This window comes from Protobothrops mucrosquamatus, unplaced genomic scaffold, assembly GCF_001527695.2.
Source record: "Protobothrops mucrosquamatus isolate PMUCROS unplaced genomic scaffold, P.Mucros_1.0 scaffold1819, whole genome shotgun sequence".
Classification (NCBI taxonomy): Eukaryota; Metazoa; Chordata; class Lepidosauria; order Squamata; family Viperidae; genus Protobothrops; species Protobothrops mucrosquamatus.
The window spans coordinates 110447-122938 of NW_015387953.1; the positions used below are offsets into that span (position 1 = coordinate 110447).

The 12492-nt window shown below is 43.0% G+C and overlaps 1 protein-coding gene across 1 annotated transcript in view; it reads right to left on the reverse strand.

Moving 5' to 3' along the window:
- Positions 1 to 10837, reverse strand: part of DUOX2 (dual oxidase 2) — a 34706-nt gene extending 23869 nt beyond the window's left edge. Inside the window, exons 1-5 of the mRNA XM_015823269.1 lie at positions 10819 to 10837; positions 5762 to 5845; positions 5281 to 5445; positions 3841 to 4028; positions 1858 to 2059 (exon numbers count right to left, since the gene is read on the reverse strand). Coding sequence (XP_015678755.1) covers positions 1858 to 2059; positions 3841 to 4028; positions 5281 to 5445; positions 5762 to 5845; positions 10819 to 10837 — 658 coding nt within the window. The remainder of the gene's footprint in view (positions 1 to 1857; positions 2060 to 3840; positions 4029 to 5280; positions 5446 to 5761; positions 5846 to 10818) is intronic.
- Between the last annotated feature and the right edge of the window lie 1655 nt (positions 10838 to 12492).

Consider the following 12492-nt stretch of genomic DNA (forward strand, 5'->3'; position numbering starts at 1 on the left):
GAGGAGGAGGAGGAAGGGACAGGAGGAAGAGGAGGAGGAGGAGGAGGAGGGAAAGAGGAGGAGAAGGAGAGGAGGAGGAGGAGGAGAGAAGGAGGAGGAGGAGAGGAGGAGAAGGAGAAGAGAAGGAGGAGGAGGAGGGAAGGAGGAGGAGGAGAGAAGGAGGAGGTGGAGAGGAGGAGAAGGAGAGGTAGTAATGTTAGATGTTGATGGAAGAATATACTCAGAGATCATCCCCTATCAAGGAAGCTCTAGCACCACATAGTTGAGTTGCTAGTCACCTCCAGATATTCTAGAATCCTCAAATACACACCCAACTTTCCACTATTATTGTTGGCAGAAAACTGAACAAAGACCTGAAAAGAAATACTCTTGCGTTCCGCCCATCTCTCTCTCTCTCTCTCTCTTAGCCTCTTGAAGAGCAAAGGATGATCCCAGACTTGCTTACCGAAGATGCCTTGGGATCCACCCTTCCCTGTAGCTGGATCGAGAGCCTTCCACATTAAGCTGTTCTCTTCTGTTTGCTTTGGGAAGCCACGTTTCTTTCCAGAAAGTAACATTCCTTGGGAGAAACTCCTTAGAGAATCGCTCCAGGCATGTGAGGAGCCGTAGATGGCACTTCCATCTAACCAGCCAGTCACCCCATTTATCTGTCGGAGAACAAAAAGGAAGATGGGATGGAGAGAGTAAGGAGAGCTGTTAACTCCTGTTCAGTCTCTGAACTGCTGGAATTGTATCAGTTGATAAGGCAGGGGTCTTCAAACTTGGCCCTTTTATGACTTGTGGACTTCAACTCCCAGAATTCCTCAGCCAGGCACGCGTGCCTGGCTGAGGAATTCTGGGAGTTGAAGTCCACAAGTCATAAAAGGGCCAAGTTTGAAGACCCCTGTGATAAGGTGTCTCAAGTTAGCAACTTCACATAATCAAAGCTCAGTAAATTTGGACCTCATGTCTATGGAGATGCTCAATCATTTAGGTCATGGTTGTCCCAAAGGTACTTTTCCAAAAACCAGCTGGACTTTGTTTTTTTTTGTTTTCCCTTGAAAACATTTTGCTTCTCATCCAAGAAGCTTCTTCCGTTCTAACCGACTGGATTGTATCCGTTAGAACGGAAGAAACTTCTTGGATGGGAAGCAAAATGTTTTCAAAGAAAACAAAAACCCAAGGAAATCCAGTTGCCTTTCAGAAAAGCATCTTTGGAACCTAAAGGTGATATTGAAATATCTATCTCTGGGCTTATACGCCATTTTTTTCCCAGCTACAGATAATCCTTGACTTATGATTATAACTGGGACCAGAATTTCCATGGCTAAGCCAGGCAATTGTGAGAGAGTTGTAGCCGATTTTGTGATGCATTTTTCCCCATCATTGTTAATCAAATCACTGCAGTTACAAAATCAATCGTGTCATCATGAAGTCAAACTGGCTTCCCATCGATTTTGCTTNGAGGAGGAGGAGGAGGAGGAGGGAAAGAGGAGGAGAAGGAGAGGAGGAGGAGGAGGAGAGAAGGAGGAGGAGGAGAGGAGGAGAAGGAGAAGAGAAAGAGGAGGAGGAGGGAAGGAGGAGGAGGAGAGAAGGAGGAGGTGGAGAGGAGGAGAAGGAGAGGTAGTAATGTTAGATGTTGATGGAAGAATATACTCAGAGATCATCCCCTATCAAGGAAGCTCTAGCACCACATAGTTAAGTTGCTAGTCACCTCCAATATTCTAGAATCCTCAAATACACACCCAACGTTCCACTATTATTGTTGGCAGAAAACTGAACAAAGACCTGAAAAGAAATACTCTTGGGTTCCGCCCATCTCTCTCTCTCTCTCTCTTAGTCTCTTGAAGAGCAAAGGATGATCCCAGACTTGCTTACCGAAGATGCCTTGGGATCCACCCTTCCCTGTAGCTGGATCGAGAGCCTTCCACATTAAGCTGTTCTCTTCCGTTTGCTTTGGGAAGCCAGGTTTCTTTCCAGAAAGTAACATTCCTTGGGAGAAACTCCTTAGAGAATCGCTCCAGGCATGTGAGGAGCCGTAGATGGCGCTTCCATCTAACCAGCCAGTCACCCCATTTATCTGTCGGAGAACAAAAAGGAAGATGGGATGGAGAGAGTAAGGAGAGCCGTTAACTCCTGTTCAGTCTCTGAACTGCTTGGATTGCATCAGTTGATAAGGCAGGGTCTTCAAACTTGGCCCTTTTATGACTTGTGGACTTCAACCACGCGTGCCTGGCTGAGGAATTCTGGGAGTTGAAGTCCACAAGTCATAAAAGGGCCAAGTTTGAAGACCCCTGTGATAAGGTGTCTCAAGTTAGCAACTTCACACTGGATAATCAAAGCTCAGTAAATTTGGACCTCATGTCTATGGAGATGCTCAATCATTTAGGTCATGGTTGTCCCAAAGGTACTTTTCCAAAAACCAGCTGGACTTTGTTTTTTTTTGTTTTCCCTTGAAAACATTTTGCTTCTCATCCAAGAAGCTTCTTCCGTTCTAACCGACTGGATTGTATCCGTTAGAACGGAAGAAACTTCTTGGATGGGAAGCAAAATGTTTTCAAAGAAAACAAAAACCCAAGGAAATCCAGTTGCCTTTCAGAAAAGCATCTTTGGAACCTAAAGGTGATATTGAAATATCTATCTCTGGGCTTATACGCCATTTTTTTTCCCAGCTACAGATAATCCTTGACTTATGATTATAACTGGGACCAGAATTTCCATGGCTAAGCCAGGCAATTGTGAGAGAGTTGTAGCCGATTTTGTGATGCATTTTTCCCCATCATTGTTAATCAAATCACTGCAGTTACAAAATCAATCGTGTCATCATGAAGTCAAACTGGCTTCCCATCGATTTTGCTTGTCAGAAACCAGCTGGGAAGCTTGCAAATGGTGATCGTGTGATCCTGCTCGCTTAGTGCGTGTACCCGTCGTAAGGCCCTTTTTTCCAGTGCTGTTGTAACTTCAACCAATCGCTAAACAAAAGGTTGTAAGTCAAGGACCACCTGTAAGTGTCCTTACATCTGCTCCTGTTAGATTGCAACACACTTAATGTTTTGAGAGTTGAAATCCACACATCGTAAGTGTCATGGTTCCGACTGATGAAACTCTTCAAAGAGCTTCGAGGCATTGTTTACCTTAAAGAATCTTTAATCGAGAAGCATAACTTCGGCATTTACATAATCAAAGCCGAAATCTGAATTCCCCTCCCCTGAGCACATAGTATCAAAGCACAATTCCCTCCTCTAATTAACAGTCATAAATCACATTCTCCAATTAGTTTGAAATGCAGGCTTTCCCTCCAGTTCTCCAACCCGCCAATTCTTATCGTCTCTTATTTCAATAACCTTGGTTCACACACTAGGTCCAGTATTGTTATGTCTAACTAAACTCCCATGCACATTCCTCCTCCTCCTCCCCCCAGTATCATCTAATTCTAACTCTAATTCTAAGAGTAAAACATAAGAAGGAAAATGGCTGCATCTCCAATGTTGTCAAAGCAAGAACCTCCAATGTTAGCAGCGTTGACATCAAGGTTGCCAAAGTTGAGAAATGCAGATCCAGAAAATAATAGATTGCAAAAGTTGCTATAGCGACTATTTGATTCATTTCAGCCCCATCTGCCTTTTCTATTGCCTTAAATGTAGGTGTGGTCCTTGAGTCATAGTTTTTTTTTTAATCTATTCCAGAGAAAACAGCCAAACAAATAAATCTTGAGTATTCCACCTGTCGGGAGACAGAATTTGGCTCAATCTCCCATGATGTGCTATCATAGATACCTCACCCAATTCCTGCCTTTTTTCCTGGAATTCTACCTTCGGAGGGAGGAAGGGACCTGGCCCAGATAGCAAAGGACATTTTTACCATCTCCCGGGGATTGTTGGGACTTCGTCCTGTTCCTGCAGCCCAACTCATCCGCTGGAAGGGCAGGACAACCTCTTGAGAGTTGTTGGGGTCAAAGACGGGGTCTCCTGGAGGGATCTGCAGGTTGAGGAATTCGGCTGGGCAGCCTGGATTGTTGGCTTCTGAAATCTCTGCCACCACATGGAAGCCTGCCAGGTACCCCAAATCAAGAAAGTTAGAGAAAGAAAGAAAGAAAGAAAGAAAGAAAGAAAGAAAGAAAGGAAGGAAGGAAGGAAGGAAGGAAGGAAGGAAGGAAGGAAGGAAGGAAGGCCCAGTAAAGCAAGCAATTTTTAGTAAACACCAAGAAATAAAAATTAGACCACTGCTTTGAATAAGTTTGTGCATGTGTGCGTATTTGTGTGTGTTTTGGTGCAGGGCTTTTTTTGTCATAGAATGGCAAGAACAGAGTTCCGGCACCTTTTTTGGATGGAAGCTTGTAGGGTAGGCAAGGCGGGTTGTATGACATGTGTGAGTTCTGGCACCTTTTTTATATATATAAAAAAGCACTGTTTTGGTGTATGTGTTTACATATTAGTGTACCTAGTACACGCAGCATACTTAAACAGGTCTATTGAAAATCTCTTGGGTGTGTCTGCAAACATTCAAAACTTGGCTAATTTAATCTTGACTGGCCTTTTTCAAGCTCAGCATGTTGTGTTGGGCCAGCCCATGGAATTCTTTCTTTATCTAACAATTTATATAACTGCTCCTCTCACAACAGTGACTCTATGGGGAAAGCAGTAGGCTGAAACCAAAACAGAAGAAAAGCATCAACATATGCAACAAGGCTTAAAAGTCATCTCACTTCTGGGCTGAAAATTAGAATGAAGAAATCTGACTAATAGAACTAATAGTATAAAGATTTAAAGACTGCATAGATTTGCATAATGTTGGAGGAAGGAGTTGACTTCTGGGTAAATCCAGAGAGAACAGTTTTTAGTTTTATCTGGCTTCCGGGCAGAATTCAGTTCCGTTCTGCACTATATTTCTGCCCCATGTGGTCCAAGTGTTTTGAACTCTTCAGGGCCTCCTTTCAAAACAGGATTTTGATGCACCAAAGGATTTCTTTTTATGTTCTCATATCCTTTGCTTGAAATTATGCAATTCGTGATTTTTTTCAAGTTGCATTTTTTTTTTAAGCTGAAAGGATTTCTCCAGAACTGAGTTCAGGTGGAAAATAATCTGAATCATTACAGTTGGAGAAAATAACGCGGCATTGATTTTACCTCTTTTCCCATCAGAAAGAGTTCCTGAGAAGTCCACAAGCAGGTGTGACCTTCTTTTAAGGTCCGAGATCACGATCGAATTTTCAGTTGGTGGAAACACGCTTAGCAAATGCTTTCTCTTCCAGAAAGGGTCAAAGACATGAGGGAATGTCTGGGTCAAAAGATGGCTGCTTACCAAAGAAGACACCAAGCACCGTTCTCTTTTTCTGAGAAGGTAGGTCCGAATCCCCTTGGGCCACCACATCGCTAAGCCTGCGGGCATTGGGTACATGAGGTTCTTGCAGGGCCTGGTATACCCCATCTGCATAATTAGCAGGAAGTAGACGTGATAACCGTGAACCTACAGGGAAGAAATCAGCATGTCACTTTGAGGTGGGAATGGGGCAAAATATGGCAGAAAGATCATGAGAAGTTCCTTGAGACTACTTTGGACAGCCAAGAAAACACATTTATGGATCATTGAATTTAGTTCTCACTCAAGGCACAAATGACCAGGCTCAAACTATCTTACTTTGGACACCTTATGCAAAAACAAGGCTCTCTGGAGAAGAAGATGCCCACTAAGGTCAATAACTCAAGTTGAGGACTTCAGCTTTAAATAACCAACCATTCCTTCTAGGTTGGACATTTAGAGGATCAGTTGTATGTTTTCTCACCTGCTGAGTTGTGTTTATGATACATGAGGTTGTTGTACCAGCCATCATAACGTTGAATTTCCCAACGTATATTTTCTTGGGCACCTGGAAATAAAGTAGGCAAGGAAGAATGCATTTTTGAAAAATAGGATGATTGAGGACAAAGTTGAATTCCAGTGAAAATCAGGGCCAGTGGAATCAACACTGAAAATCCAATGGCAAAAGTCCCTTTTGTTTAGAAAGTTTTGGCTACTGAATCATTACTTCAACTAAGTATCTTTCAAACTGTATTCTGCTCAATGGGGACTGCCAAGAGTCAACCATAATGCCTCTTGAAAGAACCAAGACTGTTTCTAACTAGGTTATGTCTCTCCCCTACTTCTCCATGCTAATGGATGGAAAACTTGACACTACTGTTTTTGATCCTCCATCTAATTAAATATCACTTCAGCCAACATCCAAACAGATGTCATCCCAGACATCGTGAGATTACTATTCAGATCAAATGTGGTCTTATAGTCTCTAATTCAGATCCTCCAAAAAGGCACATTAAGTATTTATGGGATTGAACAGGTTTTTTTAATTGTCATCTTTTTTTTCCTTTTAAATATTATTATTAAATATCGTAAGTATGTTAACCTTCCTTTCTCTTCCCTAGCAGAGAAAGCTAACATCCTTAGGATTATTTAATAATAATTTTTTAAAAAAAGATGGAGAGGGTTGAAAGAGAAACTCATGCAAAGAGTAATATTAACAGAGGGATGGAATCAAGACCACCTGAAGTGTTAATACCACTTTACAATGCCTTGGTAAGGCCACACTTGGAACACAGCATCCAGTTTTGGTCACCACGATGTAAAAAAGATGCTGAGACTCTAGAAAGAGTACAGAGAAGACCAACAAAGATGATTAGGGGACTGGAGGCTAAAACATATAAGGAAAGGTTGATGGAATTGGGTATGTCTAGTTTAATGAAGAGAAGGACGAGGGGGGACATGATAGCAGCCTTCCAATATCTCAGGGGCTGCCCCAAAGAAGAGGGAGTCAAGCTATTCTCCAAAGCACCCGAAGGCAGGACAAGAAGCAACGGATGGAAACTAACCAAGGAGAGAAGCAACCTAGAACTAAGGAGAAATTTCCTGACAGTTAGAACAATTAACCAGTGGAACAACCTGCCTCCAGAAGCGGTGAATGCTCCAACACTGGAAGTTTTAAAGAAGAGACTGGACAGCCATTTGTCCGAAATGGTGTAGGGTTTCCTGCCTGAGCAGGGGGTTGGACTCGATGACTTCTAAGGTCCCTTCCAACTTTATTATTATTGTTATTATTAAAAAAAACACAGAGAGAACAATTATTCCCATATTCTGCATGGGATACTTCAGAAGGATCTGGATGACATCAGTGGGAACACTGTGCTAAAGGGATAGTCAATCTTCTTCCACCCAGCTCCTCTACCATTCTCGGCAACCCCTTCAGGGGATGATGGTGGTAACACTTCTGGAGATGGTGCTAAAATTTGTTCTGTTTCAGGGAACCAGCTGATGGAAAACAAAGTTAAATTAACTTACCTGCCTTGTGCCACAAAAGCGTCAAAGTGAACAAAAGGCCAACGAGGAGACTGGGTTTTATTTCAGTAGTCCCCATTTCTTGAGATGGGGGAGAGGCTGGACGTCTCCCTAAAAGTGGAAAAAAAAACATTTGCAGGTGACCACCTTGATATTAAATAAAGTACGGGACATAAAGTCATTGACTGCACAACTCTGGACCTTCTCACCACCCCGGAGCAGACCACCGTTTTCCAAAGAAATGTTTTGAAAAGATGTTTTTCCATCTACTGGATCTACATCGTGATATAGGCCACTGGATGTAAGAATACGGTCGCAACCAATCACCACCAAACCTAGAACTACATCAGAAGGAGAAAAACGTCAGAGGAAGGGATGGTCACGTTTCTCCATGGACTTTGGATGCCCCATCCAAGGATGTTTTCTCACTTTCCCCAGAAACACCATGGATGTTCAGATACGGTTTGTCTTACAAACCCTAGCTTGAAAAGTTGCAGAGAGAAACAATAAAGTCCGTCTTCCATTCTACAACCCTTAGGAATTATTGTAAAGTGTATCATACCGCCTTCCACTTCTATACGGTAGACCTAAAGCATTTGGCTCCATATTTAGGGACATCTGTTTGGATCAAGCCATTGGGGAGAATTGAGTAGAAATAACAAGAGGTAGCATGTTGACTTTAAAAAATAATAATAATAATGGGTACTTATGGCCGAGCGTCTCCGAAAATGTATTGACTTGGATTTTTTTTTTTTCTGCTTGTGTATGTAAATGCATCATATTTGTATTTGCTGTTTAATTACAAAAATCATTAAACATTTTATTAAAAAAATAAATAAAATAATGGGTACTTGAGTGGAGAAGTGGTTGGGAGAAGTGATCTAGGGAACATGTGGTTCTTTTTCCAAGCCCTCTTCAGAAAATGGGGCGGAGAAAGAGATTGAAGGAGATAGTTATCTTTGTTCTCTGTGCCAAAAGCGGTCAGGGAGAAAACATCCCATCCTTAAGAATTTGGAATGTTTTAAAATGCTCACGGAGGTAAAGAGACGCTTTGTCCAAATTGTAGGTCTTTAGCGGGTACAGAGAAATCGCTAACGGGGGGTGGGGGGTTCGTACAACATGGTTAACCCATCACAAACTAGGGGAAGAATTCAGGCAACAAACAACAATAGTTTTAACCGGCTTAGCTTTGGAGGGGGGAGAGGGGATCGGAGTCTATTCTTGTGAGATGGGCATCCATATAAATTGGATAAATAAATAAATAAATAAATAAATAAATAAATAAATAAATAAATAAATAAATAACACTCTATAATTGTGTAAGCCATAAATATCCCGGTGGAGATATTGGTGGATTGTGGTGCAAATGCAAATGACTTAGGACGATTCATTTAGTGACCGTTCAGAGTTACTCATATAACTCCCACCTTGCTTAGCAACAGAAATGAAAATGGAAAAACCATACTATTGGGCACCACACTACAAAAAAAATGTTGAGACTTTGGAAAAAAAGTTCAGAGAAGAGCAACTAAGATGATCCAAGGCCTGGAGACTAAAACATATGAAGAACGGCTGCAGGACTTGGGTTTGGCTAGTCTAAAGAAAAGAAGAAATAGGGGAGACATGATAGACAGTCACTTGTCTGAAATAGTATAGGTTCTCCTGCTCGAGTAGGGGGCTGGACTAGAAGACCTCCAAGGTCCCTTCCAGCTCTATTCTATTCTATTCTATTCTATTCTATTCTATTCCATTCCATTCCATTTCTATTCTATTCTATTCTATTCTATTCTATTCTATTCTATTCTATTCTATTCTATTCTATTCTATTCTATTTTTTCCATTCCGTTCTGTTCTGTTCTGTTCTGTTCTGTTCTATTATGAGCCAGCCGTGTGCTGCAGCTGCCAAAAAAGCCAACACAGTGCTGGGCTGCATTGACAGAGGGATAGAATCAAGATCACGTGAAGTGTTAATACCATTTTACAAGGCCTTGGTAAGGCCACACTTGGAATACTGCATCCAGTTCTGGTCACCACGATGTAAAAAAGATGTTGAGACTCTGGAAAGAGTACAGAGAAGAGCAACAAAGATGATTAGGGGACTGGAGGCTAAAACATATAAGGAACGGTTGCTGGAATTGGGGATGTCTAGTTTAATGAAGAGAAGGATGAGGGGGGACATGATAGCAGTCTTCCAATATCTCAGGGGCTGCCCCAAAGAAGAGGGAGTCAAGCTATTTTCCAAAGCGCCTGAAGGCAGGACAAGAAGCAATGGATGGAAACTAATCAAGGAGAGAAGCAACCTAGAACTAAGGAGGAACTTCCTGACAGTTAGAACAATTAACCAGTGGAACAACCTGCCTCCAGAAGCGGTGAATGCTCCAACACTGGAAGTTTTAAAGAAGAGACTGGACAGCCATTTGTCCGAAATGGTGTAGGGTTTCCTGCCTGAGCAGGGGGTTGGACCCGATGACTTCTAAGGTTCCTTCCAACTTTATTATTATTATTATTATTGTTGTTGTTGTTGTTGTTCTATTCTATTCTATTCTATTCTATTCTATTCTATTCTATTCTATTCTATTCATTTCTAATTTTCACCAGTAAATTGACTATTTCTGACAGCAAATGAAAATGCTTTGCCCGAGGACGCCAAACATCACATTTTTAAACCCACAAAACTTGCTGCAAGCAATTCCACCTCATTCTACCTGCTGCCCCCCTTTGGCCACAGTTTGGCACCTCACTTATCACGAAGACATCCCACCTGGTGGGAAAGTGTTGGCTCACATTATTTCTCAAGGCTTTGCACAGATTCACTGCCGGGAAGAAGTGAGCAAGGCCCATCATTACCTCAAAGAGGAATCTTTAACCCAGTGAAATCCTGCACCGCGGCTACCATATCCGGAAGGGATCTTCCTTGCTTCAATCACGTTCGGGGAAAATAAGGATCTGCTTTGATGGTGATTGAACTGGATTACGGATAGAAGCTCCCTGATTTCCCGTCAAGAGAAGCAGGTGGGGAGTGCAAAAAGAGAGAGAAATAAGGAGACAAAAAGAAGGGGAAAAACTGGTTTTTTTTTCCCGGAGGAGGAAGAAGGGAGCTCTGGAGGATATGTGGGGCTTCCCCCTTTTGCTAAAGATAGCAGCTGGAGTCTAAAGGTATTTGGATGCTGTAATGTTTGCAAGCAGGGGGAGAAAGGACGAGAGAAACACAGGATCCGCCATCCGATTTGGCAGTTGGGAAGTTGCCAAGCGCAGAGACCAAACAACCCAGGCATGACAGTAACCTTGCCTTCAATAACAGAAAAGCAGAGTTGAAAGGGACCTTGGAGGTCATCTAGTCCAACCCCCTGTTCAAGCAGGAGACCCTATACCATTCCAGACAAATGGCTGTCTAATCTCTTCCTAAACACCTCCAGTGTTGGAGCACCCACAACGTCTGGAGGCAAGCCGTTCCTCTGGATTAAAAGGAACAGGGACAGTTGACGGTCTGAGTGATGGGGAGGAGCCTTGTACCCAGAAATGGAAGTGTCATGGTTCCGATAGATGAAATTCTTCAAAAGAACTTCGAGGCATTGTTTACCTTAAAGAATCTTTATGTGAGAAGCATAGCGTCGGCACTAACACAGTCGAAGCCAAAAATTTAATTCCCCTCCCCTGAACACATAGTATCAAAGCACAATTCCCTCCATCATAAATCACATTCTCCAATTAGTTTGAAATGCAAGCTTTCCCTCCAGTTCTCCAACCCACCAGTTCTTGTCATCTCTTATTTCAATAACCTTGGTTCGCACACTAGGTCCAGTATTGTTATGTCTAGCTAAAACTCTCATGCACATTCCTCCCCCCAGCATCATCTAACTCTAACTCTAGGAGTAAAACATAAGAAGAAAATGGTTGCATCTCCAAGTGTTGTCAAAGCAAAAACATCAGATGTTAGCAGCGTTGACAGGAAAGGGGAAACTGAGGCAAGGTCTGATGCCTTCTAGTGGTGGAGGAAGGAAAATCAGAGGCAAGGCAGCCTTTCAGAGCCAGTCCTGAGGTGGAACTAGGCTCCCATACATTTCAGAATGGTCAATAGCTCCTCAACTTCCACTTTGCAGGAGAGGAATCCCATTGGTCTGTTATGCCTGGATTAACAGGCCTTGGTCATGCTCTACGTGGGGCTGCCCTTGAAGACTATTGGGAAGTCACATCCTTGCTGGGATAATTCTACTCCAAGTAAAAAGATGTTCCCAGAAGATGTTAAGGGGAGGTGAGTCTACAAGCTGTAGTCCCTCTCCTTGGAATAACTTTGATGTTCACATGGCCTCCTCCAGCAGGTCATTTGGAAAATGTTTCTCAGCTAAGAAGTGTTTCCAACTCTACGATGACCCTAACCAGTGGTGGCGAACCTATGGCATGGGTGCCAGAGGCGGCACTCAGAGCCCTCTCTGTGGGCACGCGCGCCGTCACCCAGTCCTAGGCCTTCAGCTGGGTTTTATAAAATCTTTTCGCTTTAGGCCTCCACCGCCATGTACACACACAAAAAAGATTCAATCAGTCAATCTCAACTTCTCGCGGGAAAAAAAAAGATCTTGCAAAGTTGGAATTGATTGATTGAACTTTTTAGTCCCACCCAGTCTGCCGTTACCACTGCAGCCATGCCCACCCAATGGGCCACACCCACCCGGCACCCGACGATGCATAAGTGGGTTTTGGGTTGCAGTTTGGGCACTCAGTCTCCAAAAGGTTCGCCATCACTGCCCTAGACGCTTATTTTAATCTGCATCCAATGCCTTCCAGGTTGATGCTGTCTGGAAGTACCATCTTTTGGTGGCTGGGATGGCACCGAGCTTCAGAAGGCGGGAAAGTTTGTGTGTGTGTGTGTGTTTGTTTATTTGTTTGTTTGTATGTGTGTGTAGGAGGAACTGTATTGCACAACGGATAATGCCTACATCGTGGGGAGACAGGAGAGCTCCATCCTATTTGGAGGGGAGCGTTTGGGCGGGCTGCTTTAGGCCATTGTGCAGCTGGAACAGAAGCTTTCAGTGATGGGAATAGAATTTAGAAATATAGTAAACAATGCTTCATAAGAGGTCCTTAGTGCTCCTGGAGCCTGGTTGTTTTCTTGTAGATGGTTCATTACCCAAACTAGGTAACATCATCAGTGCTAGAAGGACATGGGGTTTGTGGAGGAGGAGGGGGGGG